Source organism: Balaenoptera musculus, chromosome 10 (genome assembly GCF_009873245.2).
Source record: "Balaenoptera musculus isolate JJ_BM4_2016_0621 chromosome 10, mBalMus1.pri.v3, whole genome shotgun sequence".
NCBI lineage: Eukaryota > Metazoa > Chordata > Mammalia > Artiodactyla > Balaenopteridae > Balaenoptera > Balaenoptera musculus.
The window spans coordinates 87,218,856-87,239,580 of record NC_045794.1 but is presented as its reverse complement, the minus strand read 5'-3'; the positions used below and the strand labels follow the sequence as shown (position 1 = coordinate 87,239,580).

The 20,725-nt window shown below is 35.6% G+C and overlaps 1 protein-coding gene across 6 annotated transcripts in view; it reads left to right on the top strand.

Annotated features, from left to right (window-relative positions):
• The window catches only part of SLC41A2 (solute carrier family 41 member 2), a 134,873-nt gene that overhangs the window by 56,175 nt on the left and 57,973 nt on the right, over nt 1-20,725 (top strand). For all 6 annotated transcript variants that reach the window (XM_036865600.1, XM_036865602.1, XM_036865599.1 and 3 more), the window contains 3 exons: nt 1,842-1,913; nt 11,182-11,326; nt 14,890-15,036. In XM_036865600.1, coding sequence (XP_036721495.1) covers nt 1,842-1,913; nt 11,182-11,326; nt 14,890-15,036 — 364 coding nt within the window. The remainder of the gene's footprint in view (nt 1-1,841; nt 1,914-11,181; nt 11,327-14,889; nt 15,037-20,725) is intronic.

Sequence of the window (20,725 nt, the reverse complement as noted above, 5' to 3'; positions counted from 1 at the left end):
AAGATTACAGGTTCAGAGACTTCTAGACTGGAAGGGACTTAGAGATTGTGATCATCATCATTTATAATACAATTAACTGAAGAGTGTGAAGTTGCTCTGTCAGTTGGGTTTGGTCAGGAAAACAGAGCCATGTTATGTATTGTGGCAATAAGGAGTTTAATAGACCAATCTGGGCTTACACAAATGTGGGAGAAGTTGATGTAGGAGGATCAGAGAAACAACCTGAAACACTGGAGTAGGGGAAGAAAGCCATGGGTGCGTTGTAGTGAAGGGGTCTGGATGCTACTGTATCTGACCAATGAGACCTTCCAAAAATAATGGCCACTCCTTCACTTCTGCCTTTCAAATCTTAGGCAAGTTCTTCTCACTGGCAGACTGTAAGCTGAAGCTCTAGAGAAGGGGATTTTGAGGCATGTCACTGCAGGCATCACTGGTAGTGATGATACCAAGTGAATCTGCACAGTTGCTTACCTAATTCATGGTGCTCATTCATTCTGTCACCTTCACCTTTCTTAATCTTTTCCTAGACCATGATGAATGTGTGTCTCCATTGATCATCAAGCAGTCGTGGAGTCTTGACATCTTGTACTTTTTCACAGAATCATTTTAGATTGCTTCCTATACCTACAGACATCTTTCTAAAAGTTATAAAAAAATAACTAGTTTCTCTCATACCTATTTCTTGAACACTAAACCCGAGATAGGTTCACTCTTTAAACATTGCTTGTACCTTGTTCACTAGAGCAGAGACTCAGGTTGCTAGAGCTGCAAACACAAATTTTATCAGTAATTTAGACTTTCAGGCTTAGGAAGGAAATAATACAAGTAAAGACAGCAGGAATAATTATTCTGAAACACTGAGAAATTTTAATATGTGCATTTGCTTGATACTTTGAGACTACAGTCGAGAGTGAAGTTAGAGAATAGAATCTTTTCCAGATTGATACAGGAAGTGTTGATGTAGCACTTAACCTGTTGGTTTGAAGCCAGTGAGCTAAACTCTAGTTTGTCCATGGTTAACTACCCATAAATAATTACCCTTATATATCTCCCACTTTACCCATTCATCTGTCTTCAGTGAACAACCATGTAATGAATAATTGAAACCTGGCTTAGTATATTTTTAATGATGATTGCTTATTGCTTTCCAAATGACTGCATTAGAAAAACTTGTCAGTTTTGGATATACATTTTTTGAATCCTAAGTGGTTGAGAAGTATGATTTAGCTTACAGAGCAACTGAATATGTGAATAATAATTTTTTTTTGGAGGATATTCTTTGATTTAGCCAACAGATGTATACATTTTAATAGTGAAGTACATTATCAAAATTCATATGTGAACTGAATGAATTTTTTATTGATAACAATTTTAGTCATGACTCAAATATAAATTATGTACATATGAATGATTTATTTATATCTGGGTTTTTTGGTCAATAATTCTTGAAATTACATAAGTTTCATGATGTGGAATTAAACGCTAGCAGCTAAAAATTATGTAATTATGTTGGGCCTCAGTAGACAAAATTTGGCATGTTAGTATGACACTTGATGTTAGTTGTAAAATAACATCAGATGGCAGGTAGATAGTACTAACTGGCCCACTAGTTCTTATGAGCTAGTAATTAAGTTAAAAAAAATTTTTTTTCTAAACATCTCAGGCAAGCCGAGTGTGAGATGCAAGACTTGTAGTGAATTTAAAATTATATTTAACGTGCAGTGTGAGCTCATCAGGTATACTAAAGGATTATTTTTGGCTTTAAGACTTCATATGCTGTTTAAACAGAGTAGAGAGCATGTGGATTATTCAGTGATACATGAAACTATCCATCTTAACAGGTAAATATTGGGAAGATGGATTCACCCATTGAAAAGTGGAACCTAATAATTGGCAACTTGGCTTTAAAACAGGTAAGTGATACATATATTTGTTTACAGATCTTGAGTTTTACCTGTAAGAATGGAATAAATTTTAGTGCTCTTAAGTCTACCATTAATTGTTTCAGGGGACCTAAAATAATAATTGGGTACTATGAACAAGTGATAGAATAAATGGATACCCATGGCTTCTGAAAGTTTTATTTTCCTAGAAACTGATTAGATTCTTCTAAATATGAAAAATGTATAACATGCAAAATATAGAATAAATATATGAAATATCTTCTACCATAAGTATGTAATAGAGCCAGAATTTGAGTTAATATCTGTACAAATAAATATTTAGCACTTCATGGCTTAGGTGCTGTTTTTCTACTTTGATTTTTTTTTTTTTTCCCACTGTAACAGCTCCTTTACTTTGCAGTGAAAATTGATTTGCATATTCTTTGCCTCTGAGTCCTTGTGGGATTTTTTTTTTTAATTCAAATAGAAAGTCACAAAAATTATAATCATCCTCATCAGTTCACTCAGTCCCATGTAATTAATTTTTTTTTCATCTTGATCTTTTGTTAGCACTTTTATGAGTTCATCAGTTTTTCATTAGAGTTCTGAAAATGCTTATTCATTCAGTTCAGCAGTACAGTCAGTTACTAGAAACCTGTACTTGTCAGAGTCTTTTCCATGAATTCCTTGAAGATGAAACACTCTTATAGGAACATGGTTGCAAAAGCATCAGAGTACATCCAGAACTGTCTGTAAATGACAAAAGACTTAAAAATGACCACGGTTAAAGATTTGATGAAAGTTCATAATAATGCAATTGACAAGGAAATTTAGTTATTTCTGAGATATACATTTTAAAGTAATGACTAGAATTATGACTTATAACATTATACCAGAGCATATAAGATTTTTAGAAATTTCATGTAATGTCTGGAACATTTATATTAACATATTTCCATACAAATAACCCAATGAAAGTTTAGTATTAGTTGTTTTGTTTGTTTGTTTTTTTATACTGCAGGTTCTTACTAGTCATCAGTTTTATACACATCAGTGTATACATGTCAATCCCAATCGCCCAATTTAGCACACCACCATCCCCACCTCACCACAGTTTTCCCCCCTTGGTGTCCATATGTCTGTTCTCTACATCTGTGTCTCAACTTCTGCCCTGCAAACCGGCTCATCTGTACCATTTTTCTAGGTTCCACATACATGTGTTAATATACGATATTTGTTTTTCTCTTTCTGACTTACTTCACTCTGTATGACAGTCTCTAGATCCATCCACGTCTCAACAAATGACTCAATTTCGTTCCTTTTTATGGCTGAGTAATATTCCATTGTATATATGTACCACCTCTTCTTTATCCATTCGTCTGTCAATGGGCATTTAGGTTGCTTCCATGACCTGGCTATTGTAAATAGTGCTGCAATGAACATTGGGGTGCATGTGTCTTTTTGAATTATGGTTTTCTCTAGGTCTAAGCCCAGTAGTGGGATTGCTGGATCATATGGTAAATCTATTTTTAGTTTTGTAAGGAACCTCCATACTGTTCTCCATAGTGGCTGTATCAATTTACATTCCCACCAACAGTGCAAGAGGGTTCCCTTTTCTCCACACCCTCTCCAACATTTGTTGTTTGTAGATTTTCTGATGATGCCCATTCAAACTGGTGTGAGGTGATACCTCATTGTAGTTTTGATTTGTATTTCTCTAATAATTAGTGATGTTGAGCATCTTTTCATGTGCTTCTTGGCCATCTGTATGTCTTCTTTGGAAATGTCTATTTAGGTCTTCTGCCCACTTTTGGATTGGGTTGTTTGTTTTTTTAATATCGGGCTACACGAGCTGTTTATATATTTTGGAGGTTAATCCTTTGTCCATTGATTCATTTGCAAATATTTTCTCCCATTCTGAGGGTTGTCTTTTCGTCTTGTTTATGGTTTCCTTTGCTGTGCAAAAGCTTTGAAGTTTCATTAGGTCCCATTTGTTTATTTTTCTTTTTATTTCCATTACTCTAGGAGGTGGATCAAAAAAGATCTTGCTGTGATTTATGTCAAAGAGTGTTCTTCCTATGTTTTCCTCTAAGAGTTTTATAGTGTCCAGTCTTACATTTAGGTCTCGAATCCATTTTGAGTTTATTTTTGTGTATGATCTTAGGAAGTGTTCTAATTTCATTCTTTTACATGTAGCTGTCCAGTTTTTCCAGCACCACTTATTGAAGAGACTGTCTATTCTCCATTGTATATCTTTGCCTCCTTTGTCATAGATTAGTTGACCATAGGTGCGTGGGTTTATCTCTGGGCTTTCTATCTTGTTCCATTGATCTATGTTTCTGTTTTTGTGCCAGTACCATATTGTCTTGATTACTGTAGCTTTGTACTATGGTCTGAAGTCAGGGAGTCTGATTCCTCCAGCTCCGTTTTTTTCCCTCAAGACTGCTTTGGCTATTCGGGGTCTTTTGTGTCTCCATACAAATTTTAAGATGATTTGTTCCAGTTCTGTAAAAAAAATGCCATTGGTAATTTGATAGGGATTGCATTGAATCTGTAGATTGCTTTGGGTAGTATAATCATTTTCACAATATTGATTCTTCCAATCCAAGAACATGGTATATCTCTCCATCTGTTGGTATCATCTTTAATTTCTTTCATCAGTGTCTTATAGTTTTCTGCATACAGGTCTTTTGTCTCCCTAGGTAGGTTTATTCCTAGGTATTTTATTCTTTTTGTTGCAATGGTAAATGGGAGTGTTTCCATAATTTCTCTTTCAGATTTTTCATCATTAGTGTATAGGAATGCAAGAGATATCTGTGCATTAATTTTGTATCCTGCAACTTTACCAAATTCATTGATAAGCTCTAGTAGTTTTCTGGTGGCATTTTTAGGATTCTCTATGTATAGTATCATGTCATCTGCAAACAGTGACAGTTTTACTTCTTCTTTTCCAATTTGTATTCCTTTTATTTCTTTTTCTTCTCTGATTGCCGTGACTAAAACTTCCAAAACTATGTTGAATAACAGTGGTGAGGATGGGCAACCTTGTCTCATTCCTGATCTTAGAGGAAATGCTTTCAGTTTTTCACCGTTGAGAATGATGTTTGCTGTGGGTTTGTCGTATATGGCCTTTATTATGTTGAGGTAGGTTCCCTCTATGCCCACTTTCTGGAGAGTTTTTATCATAAATGGGTGTTGAATTTTGTCAAAAGCTCTTTCTGCATCTATTGAGATCATCATATGGTTTTTATTCTTCAATTTGTTAATATGGTGTATCACATTGATTGATTTGCATATATTGAAGAATCCTTGCATCCCTGGGATAAATCCCACTTGATCGTAGTGTATGATCCTTTTAATGTGTTGTTGGATTCTGTTTGCTAGTATTTTGTTGAGGATTTTTGCATCTATATTCATCAGTGATATTGGTCTGTAATTTTCTTTTTTTGTAGTATCTTTGTCTGGTTTTGGTATCAGGGTGATGGTGGCCTCATAGAGTGAGTTTGGGAGTGTTCCTTCCTCTGCAATTTTTTGGAAGAGTTTGAGAAGGATGGGTGTTAGCTCTTCTCTAAATGTTTGGTAGAATCCATCTGTGAAGCCATCTGGTCCTGGACTTTTGTTTGTTGGAAGATTTTTAATCACAGTTTCAATTTCATTACTTGAGATTGGTCTGTTCATATTTTCTGTTTCTTCCTGGTTCATTCTTGGAAGGTTATACCTTTCTAAGAATTTGTCCATTTCTTCCAGGTTCTCCATTTTATTGGCATAGAGTTACTTGTAGTAGTCTCTTAGGATGCTTTGTATTTCTGTGGTGTCTGTTGTAACTTCTCCTTTTTCATTTCTAATTTTATTGATTTGAGTCCTCTCCCTCTTTTTCTTGATGAGTCTGACTAATGGCTTATCAATTTTGTTTATCTTCTCAAAGAACCAGCTTTTAGTTTTTTTGATCTTTGCTATTGTTTTCTTTGTTTCTATTTCATTTATTTCCGCTCTGATCTTTATGATTTCTTTCCTTCTACTAACTTTGGGTTTTGTTTGTTCTTCTTTCTCTAGTTCCTTTAGGTGTAAGTTTAGATTGTTTACTTGAGATTTTTCTTGTTTCTTTAGGTAGGCTTGTATAGCTATAAACTTCCCTCTTCGGACTGCTTTTGCTGCATCCCATAGGTTTTGGGTCGTCGTGTTTTCATTGTCATTTGTCTCTAGGTATTTTTTGATTTCCTCTTTGATTTCTTCAGTGATCTCTTGGTTATTTAATAACGTATTGTTTAGCCTCCATGTGTTTGTGTTTTTTACGTTTTTTCCCCTGTAATTCATTTCTAATCTCATAGCGTTGTGGTCAGAAAAGATGCTTGATATGATTTCAATTTTCTTAAATTTACTGAGGCTTGATTTGTGACCCAAGATGTGATCTATCCTGGAGAATGCTCCTTGCGCACTTGAGAAGAAAGTGTAATCTGCTGTTTTTGGATGGAATGTCCTATAAATATCAATTAAATCTATCTGGTCTATTGTGTCATTTAAAGCTTCTGTTTCCTTATTTATTTTCATTTTGGATGATCTGTCCATTGGTATAAGTGAGGTGTTAAAGTCCCCCACTATTATTGTGTTACTGTCGATTTCCTCTTTTATAGCTGTTAGCAGTTGCCTTATGTATTGAGGTGCTCCTATGTTGGGTGCATATATATTTATAATTGTTATATCTTCTTCTTGGATTGATCCCTTGATCATTATCTAGTGTCCTTCCTTGTCTCTTGTAACATTCTTTATTTTAAAGTCTATTTTATCTGATATGAGTATAGCTACTCCAGCTTTCTTTTGATTTCCATTTGCATGGAATATCTTTTTCCATCCCCTCACTTTCAGTCTGTATGTGTCCCTAGGTCTAAAGTGGGTCTCTTGTAGACAGCATATATATGGGTCTTGTTTTTGTATCCATTCAGCAAGCCTGTGTCTTTTGGTTGGAGCATTTAATCCATTCACGTTTAAGGTAATTATCGATATGTATGTTCCTATGACCATTTTCTTAATTGTTTTGGGTTTGTTTTTGTAGGTCCTTTTCTTCTCTTGTGTTTCCCGCTTAGAGAAGTTCCTTTGGCATTTGTTGTAGAGCTGGTTTGGTGGTGCTGAATTCTCTTAGCTTTTGCTTGTCTGTAAAGCTTTTGATTTCTCCATCAAATCTGAATGAGATCCTTGCCGGGTAGAGTAATCTTGGTTGTAGTTTCTTCCCTTTCATCACTTTAAGTATATCATGCCACTCCCTTCTGGCTTGTAGAGTTTCTAGTGAGAAATCAGCTGTTAACCTTATGGCAGTTCCCTTGTATGTTATTTGTCATTTTTCCCTTGCTGCTTTCAATAATTTTTCTTTGTCTTTAATGTTTGCCAATTTGATTACTATGTGTCTCGGCGTGTTTCTCCTTGGGTTTATCCTGTATGGGACTCGCTGTGCTTCCTGGATTTGGGTGGCTATTTCCTTTCCCATGTTAGGGAAGTTTTCAACTATAATCTCTTCAAATATTTTCTCTGGTCCTTTCTCTCTGTCTTCTCCTTCTGGGACCCCTATAATGCGAATGTTGTTGCGTTTAATGTTGTCCCAGGAGTCTCTTAGGCTGTCTTCATTTCTTTTCATTCTTTTTTCTTTAGTCTGTTCCACAGCAGTGAATTCCACCATTCTGTCTTCCAGGTCATTTATCCGTTCTTCTGCCTCAGTTATTCAGCTGTTGATTCCTTCTACTCTAGTTTTCATTTCAGTTATTGTATTGTTCATCTCTGTTTGTTTGTTCTTTAATTCTTCTAGGTCTTTGTTAAACATTCCTTGCATCTTCTCGATCTTTGCCTCCATTCTTATTCCGAGGTCCTGGATCATCCTGACTATCATTATTCTGAATTCTTTTACTGGAAGGTTGCCTATCTCCACTTCATTTAGTTGTTTTTCTGGGGTTTTATCTTGTTCCTTCATCTGGTATATAGCCTTCTGCCTTTTCATCTTGTCTATCTTTCTGTGAATGTCTACTTTGATTTTTTTAAAAGTAAATCCTCTATTTAATTAAACTTAACTTTTTAAATATATTATGGTAAGATGTTTGTTTAAGCTGAATTTTCCTTAATTTGTTAATGTTATCAGTGTTAATATAAATGAGCACATTAAATTGTCAATTACATATACCTGAATTATATATAGATTACCTACAGTTCTTTCTAATCTCAGGGGAATATCTCTTTCTCTCCCACCACCCTCTCTTATCCCCAAGACAGAAGACTGCAGCCCCCTAGCACCTCTTTAGCAAGTGTGAGCTTAGGAAATGCTCACTCATTTTAATGTTAGGTCAACTAGGACATAATGTTGAGAACATGGTGGCAAACAATTTATTTCATGTAATGTTCAAAGACAAAGAAATAAAGGAAATTTTGGAATATAGGCTTTAATAAAATATCTGTGCAACTGCTTCTAAGATCACAGGGTTAGAAATAAGAAAATCTGGTATCTAATCTCAGCTCTGACATTAACTAGCTACATAACCTTTGTTAACTTAACCTTTCTGTGCTTAATTTTCCTCTTACTTTCCACAGTATTGCACTAGAGACGTGCATGATCCTTTTCAGCTCAAAACTGTAGGAATCTATGCTGGAGTAGTAACCAAAATATCTAACAACCAGTAGACAACTATAAATTAATATATAAATTAAAATTTGAAAATATATTCCATTTTTTTCTTTAAATACCATAAACTCTTATTAAGTTGTATGAGTTGTACTATAAATTATTCATCAAATTATTCTAATAATTTTCCATCTCTGCTTTTAATTTTTCCTTTCACTCTTAGTCTCCACCCTTCCCTTGTCATCCTCTCTCCCCACAACTGTTGGTCAGGATGGGAGCCAATGATGACTGGGGATTCACTGATCCTAGTTGCCACAGCCTGAAGTCTGTGTCTTTGTCTCACTCCACCAAGGATGCATGAGAAACAAGGGTCCCTTGGGACCCCTTGGGGTCCCTCCTACTCATTGTGTGAGGTACTCACATATATTAAGTTCCTAAAATTCATCCTTGTTGTTATGTGAAATGTAATTCTTTAATTTTGATTGTTCATAACATTCTGTCTAAGGCTGTACCTTCATTTATTTAGCCATTGCTTCTACTCAACAAAAACTGAACTCTCAAATGACTTCCAAACCACTGAAGAAATGGTTCCTTCTGAATCATTTCCCCTGGCTACACTAACTGAGCTCATCCCTCTTTGAACCAATTGATCTCTAGCTCAACTCTTTCTGTCCACAAAATATTCACTCCTGGGATTGCTAACTTCTTTCAGTATCTGAAGAGCTCCTATCTAAATATTCACTCCGGGCCCATCAGGACATAGTCGGTACCAGCCAGTGAGGCAGCAACTGGTTGGAGCCCAGTTACCTGTGGACAGAAGCAGAGGGGGGAAGAAAACAAGGTCAGGTGGAGGGTGGCGGTTGTGCTATCTCTCAAGCTTTATCCGCTAAAGCTCGTGAGGGAGTAGATGGCGTGGGGAGGGGCGTGGGATGGGTTAGCCGTGTTCCTTCGACTAGAGGCTAGTTATGGAGGGTAGAGGTGGGGAGCGATGGAAAGGGCAGAGGAGGCTTATGCTGGCATTAGCTGGGGTGTGTTCTTCTGACTATTAAATGGGATCCCAAGCAGATGATCTGTCACAGATTTCTTCACAAATGTACACAGTGGCCACCTCAACCTGTCCATAAATTGTCAAATAAAGCAAAGTTCCCAATCCCGCTTAAGAATCATTACCTCACCAGGAGGGATGTGCCCTGCGCTTACATGTATTTATGGCTCCTGTTAACCTCCCCAGCTACTCCTTAACCCAGACTCTGCTCTTCTCTTGGGTACAATTGGGCATTTCCTTTGCAGGTTTACAGAATAGGACTTATTTATCTCAGGTGTGTGTGTGTGTGTGTGTGTGTGTGTGCGTGCGCATATGCTGTAAGTCTTACATAGGCTCCCTAGCTCTGTATTTCATTTCCAAGAAGTAAAAGCACTCTATTTTATTTCTAAGAAAAACCTTGGAATCACAGTGCTAGAATTTAAATTATTAATTAATTTTATTTCTTTTACATACCATATTATTTACTAACCAGTAAGAGAATGCTGAAGTATTTTAGTAACTGGCACAACCATAATGGTGCTTACAGCTTGACTCTCAGCTCTGAATTTGCTGTAATGAAAGATGTGGGGCTGGACTCTAGGATATCTGGACTTGCTGGCCCAGGCTTTTCCATTAATTTACTCTATGACAAGATCAGACTACTTGGGTTTTTCACCTGGAGCCCTGGATTCCAGTACATGGATTGGCTTCAGAGAGTCTAAGCACCCAGAAGTTCTACTCACAATATTGAATGCATCCGTGTTTTCGTGGTGGGAAGAATCTATAAAATTTTTACCAAATTGTCAAAGGAGTCCATGACACAAACACAGTTAAGAATCAGTGAACTGGAGATTCCCTCAGGGTTTCTTTTAGTTCTAGCATTCGACTAATAGGATTCTAAGAGTAGTTGCCTTTTTTTTTTTTTTCCCCCGAGGGTTGCTTTGTGCTACCACTGTAGGAAGTACTTTATACATTTATGTAATTCATTTAAATATCAAAATAACCCTTTCGTGTTCAATATTATCATTATCATTTTTCAGATTAGGAGCTAAGGTTTTTATAGCACTAATCACGATTGTGACTATTTGTGAAGTTTTTTTTAATGTCTGTCTCTCCCATTGACCAAGAGCTCTGTGAGGGTAGGAAATAAATCTATTTTGACCACTGTTGTAGCCCAACACTAAGCATAGCGCCTTGTACATAGTAGATCCTAAATTAATGCTTGTTGGATGAATAAATTTAAATAGCTTGCCACAAGATTAAGTGGTATAGCTAGGAATCAAACTCTTATCATTTGATTGTAGAATCCAATCTTTTGCCAATACTGAGTCTAGAGTCAGACTTCAGTTATGTGGATTGGGTACTTTTCAGTCTTAAGATTGGTATTTTTTAAGGTGATCTGTGGGTTACACCATCAAAGTCACTTGGGGTGCTTGTTAAAACTTGATTCCTAGATCCCATTCCATACCTACTGCTGCCAGATCAGGGCACTTTGAGAACCCATCACCTTAGGGAATAGTAAAACTAAGATACAGTAGCTTCTTCAAAAGGTAAGGCAGCTCAATTACCATATATAATACTTTATTCTGACTCCTTGTATGCATATGTACGTCATAAAATAAAAAATGCATTTTCAAAATGAATAATTCTGTTGGATTTTATTAAAATTTTTTAAGGTTCAAGCAACAGTAGTCGGCTTTCTAGCAGCTGTGGCAGCAATTATATTGGGCTGGATTCCAGAGGGAAAATACTATCTAGATCATTCCATACTTTTGTGCTCTAGCAGTGTAGCAACTGCCTTCATTGCATCTCTTCTGCAGGGTAAGTAAATTTATAAATGTCTACTCTATAATATTTTACTTTCTAATTATTGATTTTCCATGTTAACTATTTTTATTTAAATGGTACTTGTTCATTATAAAAAACAGAGAAAAGCTATCTACAAACTTTTAAAATAGATTATTTCAGATATATTTATATATATTATACATGCGTAATCCTTAGTATAGAGCAAGCTTTCTGAGGTTGTGTCCCAGCTTTAGGTCCCGTGGTACAGCTCCCAGACAAGATCAGGAAAATAGTCTAGATATTCATTTGTTTCTGTAATTTAAATTAATTGAGAATCTCCTGTCTGGAAATCATACAGAGCATTTACCAGCTTGTCATTTGAGTAACAAGTATTCCAGGAATTCTGAGTTTTAAAAGCAGTCCCTCTGGGTTTCCCTGGTGGCACAGTGGTTAAGAATCTGCCTGCCAATGCAGGGGACACAGGTTCGAGCCCTGGTCCGGGAAGATCCCACATGCTGCGGAGCAACTAAGCCCGTGCGCCACAGCTACTGAGCCTGCGCTCTAGAGCCCGCGTGCCACAGCTACTGAAGCCCGCATGCCTAGAGCCCGTGCTCCTCAACAAGAGAAGCCACCGCAATGCAAAGCCCACGCACCGCAACGAAGAGTAGCACCCGCTCGCCGCAACTAGAGAAAGCCCACGCGCAGCAACGAAGACCCAACGCAGCCAAAAATAAATTAATTAATTAATTGAAAAAAAAAAGCAGTCCGTCTGTTAAAATTTTTTAAAGTTTCAGATTTCAAAAAAATTCCTTTACTGTTTCTCTGGCAATACAAGTATAACCATATGCTTAACACAGCATATTGTTGGCTATAGAATGTTAAAGAGCCAGAAGACAAAAGAAGCCAGACAGACAAAATTTAATTTTATTATTAACGTTTAACTGCATTATAATTTTTTTAGTTGGGATATCATTCTTTATATTGATTTATTAATATCAACTTTACACTAGAGAACTAGCTTATTATGGAACAGTAATCATAAAGTCTTGGTAATTTTTATTTTATAATTGTCATCTTCTTATTTTAGATCACCAGCAGTGTTAAAAATGGAACACTCTACTGTCAGGTGATCATACAACAAAGCTAACTTTTTGGGCTAGGTTCTGGTAATTTAGAAACTCTTATTAAAATTAAGACCTGACTACCAAAATATTTTCAAGCATTTTATTTTAGTACTTAAATTGTACCAGGGGTAGTTTCTTGTCTTTATATAGAATTACTAGAATTGAATGGTGTTAACACTGGTGAAAGCATAGTGAAGTTATGCTATTGGAAAACTAATTTCTGGTAAAAAAATAAAAAAAGTGTTAAAGCATTAGCACTCTGTTTCTTTAGGCTCATTTGCTTCTGTTTTCTCTCTAATATTGTTTCATTTAGAAAGAATTGTTTAAAACTTTTCAGACTAACAAGTATTTGTATTGCCTGGGATTTTTAAAACCATAAAAATTCAGATTTTAAAAATATATTTGTGGGCTTCCCTGGTGGCGCAGCGGTTGAGAATCTGCCTGCCAATGCAGGGGACACGGGTTCGAGCCCTGGTCCGGGAAGATCCCACATGCCGTGGAGCAACTAGGCCCGTGAGCCACAACTACTGAGCCTGCGCGTCTGGAGCCTGTGCTCCGCAACAAGAGAGGCCGCGACAGTGAGAGGCCTGCGCACCGCGATGAAGAGTGGCCCCCGCTTGCCGCAACTAGAGAAAGCCCTAGCACAGAATGAAGACCCGACACAGCCAAAAATAAATATAAATTTAAAAATATATGTATATATATATATATATATATATATTTGTTAGCCTTCTTACTTTTAATAATGTGTGTTCTAATTTTATAATAACTTGACCTTTATATATGTAGAGCAGATACTATTGACCACCTTTTGTAGGTGAGAAAACTGACTTAGGTAAGGTGACTTGTCCGATTTCATCAGCTTGCTCACAGAAAAATCATAATTAAAACCCATTTCCTGCCTCCCAGCTCTTTCCACTGGTCCATGATGGCAAAATATTTGTTTTCAGCTGAAAAGTTATAGACAGCATTCTTTCATAGGAGAACTCTCCACATTGATCTTTAAATGTGCTGATTTTGAAAAAAAAATTTATATGATCACATATTGACTGATTATTGTATAATACGTTTAAGTTTTTTTCCTGCTATTGTTTTTTTCTGTTTACAGTGATATTATGGGAAAGGTAAGTCCATAGATTGAAAAAGCCTCCAGAATATAAGACATGAGACATTGAACAAAAATTCTACTTTCAGTAATTTGCCTTTACGGGGTTGTAGAAAAAACACTGTTACTTAAAAGCTATGTGACCTTATGCAAGAATTTAAACCTACTCCTAGGACCTCAGTTTTATTATCTATAAAGTGAGTATGTTAGAATAAAATCATTTAGAGTCATCTTCAGTCTAAAAATGCAGTGAGATTCTGGTTTTTGTCTGTAGTCATATTTAGTCTTCCATATTGATTTATGGTTAGCACATAAATGAACTAATCTTAAATTTTCTCTGCCCTGCATACTCTTAATGTGTTGGCATGAGAAAATCTATACAATTGGGTATGGCTGTAATGCTATCATTTTTCTCCCATTTCTATATTCAAGAATATAAGAATTTAAAAGTATAAGTACACAGTCACATTTTCATCTTCTGTTGTTATAGGTTCATAGACAGAAACTTGGGGTTTAAAGAATATCCTTTACAAAGACTGCTTCTTGTATTCTGGCCTCCAGTGTTCAAAATTTAATTACTTCCCTCTTCCTAATACTTCAACACTTTTTAATAATAAAATGAAGCAAGCATTTCTGGCTACCACTATGTAAACAAATCTGGTTTTGTTGCCCTTCTTCCCAATTGCTATGTGTATAAATATGACTCACGTTTTTATTTATTTATTAATTTTTGGCTGCATTGGGTCTTCGTTGCGGTGCACAGGCTTCTCATTGTGGTGGCTTCTCTTGCTGCGGAGCACGGGCTCTAGGTGTGCCAGCTTCAGTAGTTGTCGCTCACAGGCTCCAGAGCGCAGGCTCAGTAGTTGTGGCGCACAGGTTTAGTTGCTCCACGGCATGTGGGATCTTCCCAGACCAGGGCTCGAACCCGTGTCTCCTGCGTTGGCAGGCGGATTCTTAACCACTGTGCCACCAGGGAAGTCCTTAAATATGACTCACCTTTCTTTGACATTTTCATACTTTATTTGAGGGTTAAAATATAATCTTTGGCTTTGATACACATGAATACATTACATCTAAGACATGCATGTTACTAAATTTGGAACTTTAATGTTATTTTACAGTAGCTCTTCAGGTCTCTAAATGCAACATTGAACTTCTCAGATCTTTTGTGATCCCCACTTGGAATTTGTTGAAAGACATTTTGCCAAAGCATTCAAATAAAATGTTTTGTTTGCTTTAGTCAGCTTATCTAAGCAGTCTAACCGGAAGTGACACACTGTTTGTCTAGCCTATGTATTTCAGTATTTCGGGGGATTGATTTTCTTTAAATTATAGCAGAAAAAGTAATGAGCTTTATTTTTTTCTAGGAATAATAATGGTTGGGGTTATCGTTGGTTCAAAGAAGACCGGGATAAATCCCGATAATGTTGCTACACCCATTGCTGCTAGTTTTGGCGACCTTATAACTCTTGCCATATTAGCTTGGATAAGTCAGGGTTTGTACTCCTGTCTTGGTAAGTTGACTTGAAATTAACTATAATGCATTATTCAGAGTCTCTTTAAATAAATATTTTTGCAGCAATGTCATGACTCTGTGGTGGCCTTCTTCTGTGTTAGAACTGTAGTTGAGGCTGATTAGAACAATAACTGTTACTTGTTGTACACCTACTATGTGTTGTGGTTCTCACATATTTTTCTCTTCTTAAAGAGTTTAAAACTCTAAAAGATAAGGATTATCATTTCTAATTTCAGATGAAAAAACTGAGGATCATAAAGGTTATGTGTGTTACCCACTGTTGGTAGGAAGGTTGAACACAGATCTGTCATAGTCTATGAATTCTGCCTTTTCCTCTGAATGTGTAGCCACTGATGGGTCAACCCACAGGATTCTGATACGTGTGTTGCACTGTTATCTCAAAACATAAGGTTATGGTGGAGTTTGAAATTTAGTGATTTTTCCCCCTTTCAGAAACCAACGTGGCAATTAATACTAACAACCAAAAATCACCATGAAAATGAGCCTGAATGCTGTGTGAATTTGGAGTCATCTTATATATGTGATTCCTGGTAATAGTAATAGGGTATTTATAGAATGTAATGGATTGTTTTAATGCAAATTTATACTGTGTGGCTATTGTCAATGTAGCTGTATATGATTTGTGAGCATAGGTTAAGCGCTAAAAGTTGGTTGTAGTTTCATTTTTTTTGATGCCACATTTTTTAAAAATTAAAAGAAAATAGAAACCCACAGTAATACAAAAAAAAAAAAAAGAGAGAGAGAGAGAGACAGAGAGAAAGAGAGAGAGAGTTTATAAGCCAAGGCAGAAGCAAACATTTATTCACATATCCTCATATATTTTCATGGATTCTAGACAGATTTACGGTATACTTTAGAATAAATCTAAAGTATATTTGGTTTGTAGAAGTAAGAGTCTCAGTTAAATGTTTTTGAACTAAAGAAAGGGCTCTAACCTGTCAAAGGCAGTCATTTTCTACTACTTTTGGAGATATCAAGAGAAATTTCATGTAGTATATAAAATTACCATAAATTATTTAATGATATAAAAACAATACTCATTAAGACTTGATATGTATGTTAAAAGAAAATTCTCATTTAGAAGATAAGATGTGTCTACTTGAAGTAAGGTAGAAGACAATAAATGATCAATGGCCCAAATGTAAGATCTTGTTCCCATAAAAAAGAAAAGTGTATTATTTGCAGACTTGGGTACTTAAATTACCATGATGTCAGCTGCCTGCCAAATACCAGGGTGTCTCCACCAGTTGAAGCTATTGAAGAATGTTATCATAATAAATATGACAATTGTTATAATGATACAGACTAACTATTATGATATTCCGTAAGATAAATCAACTTCTGAGGAATTTATTTTTAAAAATTACACAAGTGATAAACTCCTTATAAAAGACTTAACATAATGTGTTATTCTCTAAAGCTTTCAATATTTTGAGTGTTATAGATGATATATTAGTAGGTTAACTAGATCAGGAAATTTAAAAAGTGAAATGTAATGAGACCATAGTTTTGTAAAATAATTTTACTATTAAATATTGCTTAGCCTTTTCTAGGCCTTTACTTGTCTTCTGAAAGTTGGCTCAAAGTAATTCAAGATGAACTAATTAAAACAGGATCTTTTACATTTCGTCTGTATCATTTGTTTCCCTAAAATTATATTTTTTAATGGGCTACTGATTGATTCCACAGTTAATTTAAAGGTGTTTCTGAAGTGCCAGTTTTGGATTTCTACAATAAAGTGTTTGCATTTTGAGCACTAGGGGGCCTCATAGGACCAGCAGTTGGAAGCCTCTTATTGGAGGTATTCTGAACACAGAGATTAGGAATGGGCATATTTAAATTCCAAGATCCCATTCATCCTGCTGAGTGGGATGCCTAGCTCTTGGAGACAGAGTTCAATTCCTGAACTATATTGGAAATACTTAGCTGTCTTTAGAGATAAAAAGAGGATTTCATGGCAGCCATATGCTTTGGTTATAAGTAGAGGCCATGAATTATGTGGCTCTCAAAGAATTGGACATTGATAAAAGTCTCACTTAACTCCTCACTTAGAGTTTGGATATTCAGAAATGACTTAGAACAGCTCCGCTGGCGTTCTGTTAGCTTCGGTACAAGTACTGAGGCTCGCTCTACATTCATTCAGTGTGCTACCTTTCTTTCACTCCTGATAAAACATGCTGATTTCTGATATCTGAAGTAAATATGGAATTTCCCCCCTTCTCACCTCTCCAGTTCTCCAGAAAAAGACAAAAGAAACAAAGCTTTGTTTACTGTTACTGACTTTATTTTTGTAGTCACCCTGAGGAAGTCTTTATTGCTTAGTGAACAAAGTTAAAGTTTTAACTTGGTGTTCAGGCCTCCTGGAGTCTTAGTTACCTCCTCAAGCTCCTGCCTGCTCCTCCCTTTCTTATACCTCTTTCCTTTCTTGTACTCCAGCCAAACTCAGCCATTTACTGACTCTCATACGCCACCTGTGATTTTTGTCTTTTCTTTCTTATGTCATTCCCCTCCTCCATGAAGGCCAGTCAGAATCCTCATTTTTCAAAACTAAATTCATAAATTTCCCTAATCTTAGGTAATCTTTTTCTCCTCTGAATTCCTATAGCACTTTATTGACACTTCTCTTAAGTCATTCTTTATATTTGGCCAGTCATTATATAGCTTTTTAAGTAAGTGTAGTATCTTCCCTTATGATGGTATAAGCCTCTTGAGGACAAAACTGTGTCTTTATTTTATTTATTTGTTTTGTTGACCCCATAGTGCCATATACATAGTGGATGTTAAATAAATAGCACTTCAGCAAATGTTTTATTCCTTTTGAAAGCTATCCAATTAATGTGAATAGAAATTATTCAGGAAGTGGTATATGTATGGAAATGAAGGATAGTTATCCCTCTAAATGACTTTGCCACAGTACCTGTCCAATAACATAATAGATTGTAATGAAAAAATGATCCTTTCAATGAGGACATAGTATTAGGAAAATAGCGTATACTGCCTTAGCAAAAAGTATCTAGAAATTAGTATCACCATAAAAAAATTAAAATGGCAACATGTGGCTAGAAAAAATCTATTTCAAATGAAAATAGAAGAGGAGGGACTTCCTTGGTAGTCCAGTGGTTAAGACTCCACCTTCCAATGCAGGAGACACAGGTTCGATACCTGGTTGGGGAGCTAAGATCCCACATGCCTCACGGCCAAAAAGCCAAAACATAAAACAGAAGCAATATTCGAACAAATTCAATAAAGACTTTAAAGAAAACAATGGTCCATATCAAAAAAAAAAATCTTAAAAAAAAATAAAAGAGGAAATAGAAAGTCAGTTTAGAGAGTAATCTAAGCTCTAGATTATGATATGCTTAGGTATGACTTGCAGAGAAAATATAAAGACATTTATTCATCGATATGGTAACATGTAGTAATTTTAAAAAGCTATTAAAAGGATCTAACGTTGGGCCAGTAACTGAAATACCTGTACACAATGATTGTTGCCTTTTCTTTTTCTTGTATGCATAATTTTAAGAGGATTTTAAAGACTCTTGTTCAATTATTTATAACTACATGGCTATGTAATTCTTGTATGTACATGATATATACTGATTTGAAAAATTATCAGCTTTTCTCTCTTTAGGCAAGATCTGAGAAGCAAAATGTTGATTCATTTCTCATTTCTCAAGGTTAACTTTAAAAAGATGGCCTGAGAAGCAATAAGGTCTAAGGGCAATAACAGTTGGCCTCAGATTGTTACTTGGGTCCTGTGGAGACTAACAGGGATGCCATCTGGTTATTTACAAAACATTCTAGAGTATCACTGCCTTGATGTGGTGATGTAAGTAGAATGTAAAATTATCGTGCATGTCGCTCTTCTACAGAGTTCTGTTGCACCATATGATCTCAGTTTAGAGTGATTCCTAGAAGGTCAGTCTAGTGAGGAAATTCTGATGGTTATTATAAAGGGCATTTTAAAAAGTGTTTACAACTTTCCATGCCCATTGCTTTCTTGTTTGCACACAAACAGCTAATATATAAAAATGTCACTCATAGCAGCTACATATTTCAGAAGAATTTAGGGTGAAAATAATGAATGCTATTAATGAAATTATGTAACAGCAGTTACAAAATGCCACCAACAATCTAGATAAATGTGAAAGCCATGAATCAAAAAGATGGCAGTTATGTTTCACAGTTAAGTGGAATCATAGCAATTTGAACCACTTTAGCTGTGTTAATCCTTACCTTTCTGTAGTTTACCTATATCATGGAATCAGTACCGAGGTACACAGACATTTATTAGGCTTAAAATTCTACAGTTTTATCTATAGTCCTGCATTCGTTTCCATTGCTGCTGTAACAAATTACCACAACCTTGTGGCTTAAAACAACAGTAATTAATTTTCGTACAGTTCTGGAGGTCAAAGTCCAAGATGAGTTTGTTATTCAGGGCTAAAATGAAGGTGTCAGCAGGGCTTGTTCCTTCTGGAGATTTCAGGGGAAATCGTTCCTTAACTTGTTTCATTTTCTGGTAGCCGCTAGCATTCCTTGGCTTGCAGCCACATTACTGATCTCTGCTTCTGTGGTCACATTATTTTGTCTTCTGTAGTCAAATTCCTGTCTACTTCCTGCCTATAAGTACACACCTGTGATTACTTTAGGGCTTACTCAAATAATCCAGGATAATCTCCCTATTTCAAATCCTTGACTTAATCACATCTGCAAAGCCCCTTTTGGCATAGAAGGTAACATTCCCTGGTTCTAGAGATTAGGGTATGGATGTCTTTGAGGACCATTGTTCAGCCTACCACATTACACAAGATGATATACCCAGAAATTAATACAAAATATTATTTTGACTAGGGTCATTTAAATGTGTTTGATTTAGAAGGCAGACACTTTTAGGTTTTGATATTAATGCAGAAGTTCATGGTTGGCTTTTAATCAACCAGTTTCTCTTACTGATTGTGTCATTAGTGGTTTTCTAAAAGTAATTCTTTAATTATCTATAAAACACCAATATATCCTAAAAAGAGGAATATTTTAGCACCTTTCCCTTTTTGTATATTTGTAATTTCCACCTAACCATTGGATTAGAATTTAGCCAGGGAAAAGGTAAGAGGGTCCTATACAATTAAACATATGATTTAATTTGGTGGGAGTGGGCATATTAGATTTGCCGGAAATTGAAATACAATACATTTGCAGTAAATCATTTTAGATATTTTGATTTTACCATGGTTTTCCCATTCTTTTTTTTTAATGTTAAAAAATTTTATTTGGAGATAATTTTAAACTTATAGAATAGTTGCAAAAATAAAATAGTACAAAAAACCCTGTATACCCTGTACCCATGTTCACCAAATGTTAACATTTTACCCCATTTACTTTATCTTTTATTCTGTCCATCTGTCTGTATGAATATATGTATGTTCTTTATCTTTTATAACGTTGACATTTTTAAAGAATATAGTACTCCCTCCTTTTTTTTCATCGTTGGAACTTTTAAAAATTGAGCTATAATTCAATTATATCATACAATTCACCTTTTAAAAGTATATAATTCAGTAGTTTTGGCATAGTTATAAGATTGTGAAACCTATTATCTCATTCCAGAACATTTTCATCACCCCAGAAAGAAACTTTAGCAGTCACTCCCCATTCCACCCTCCCCG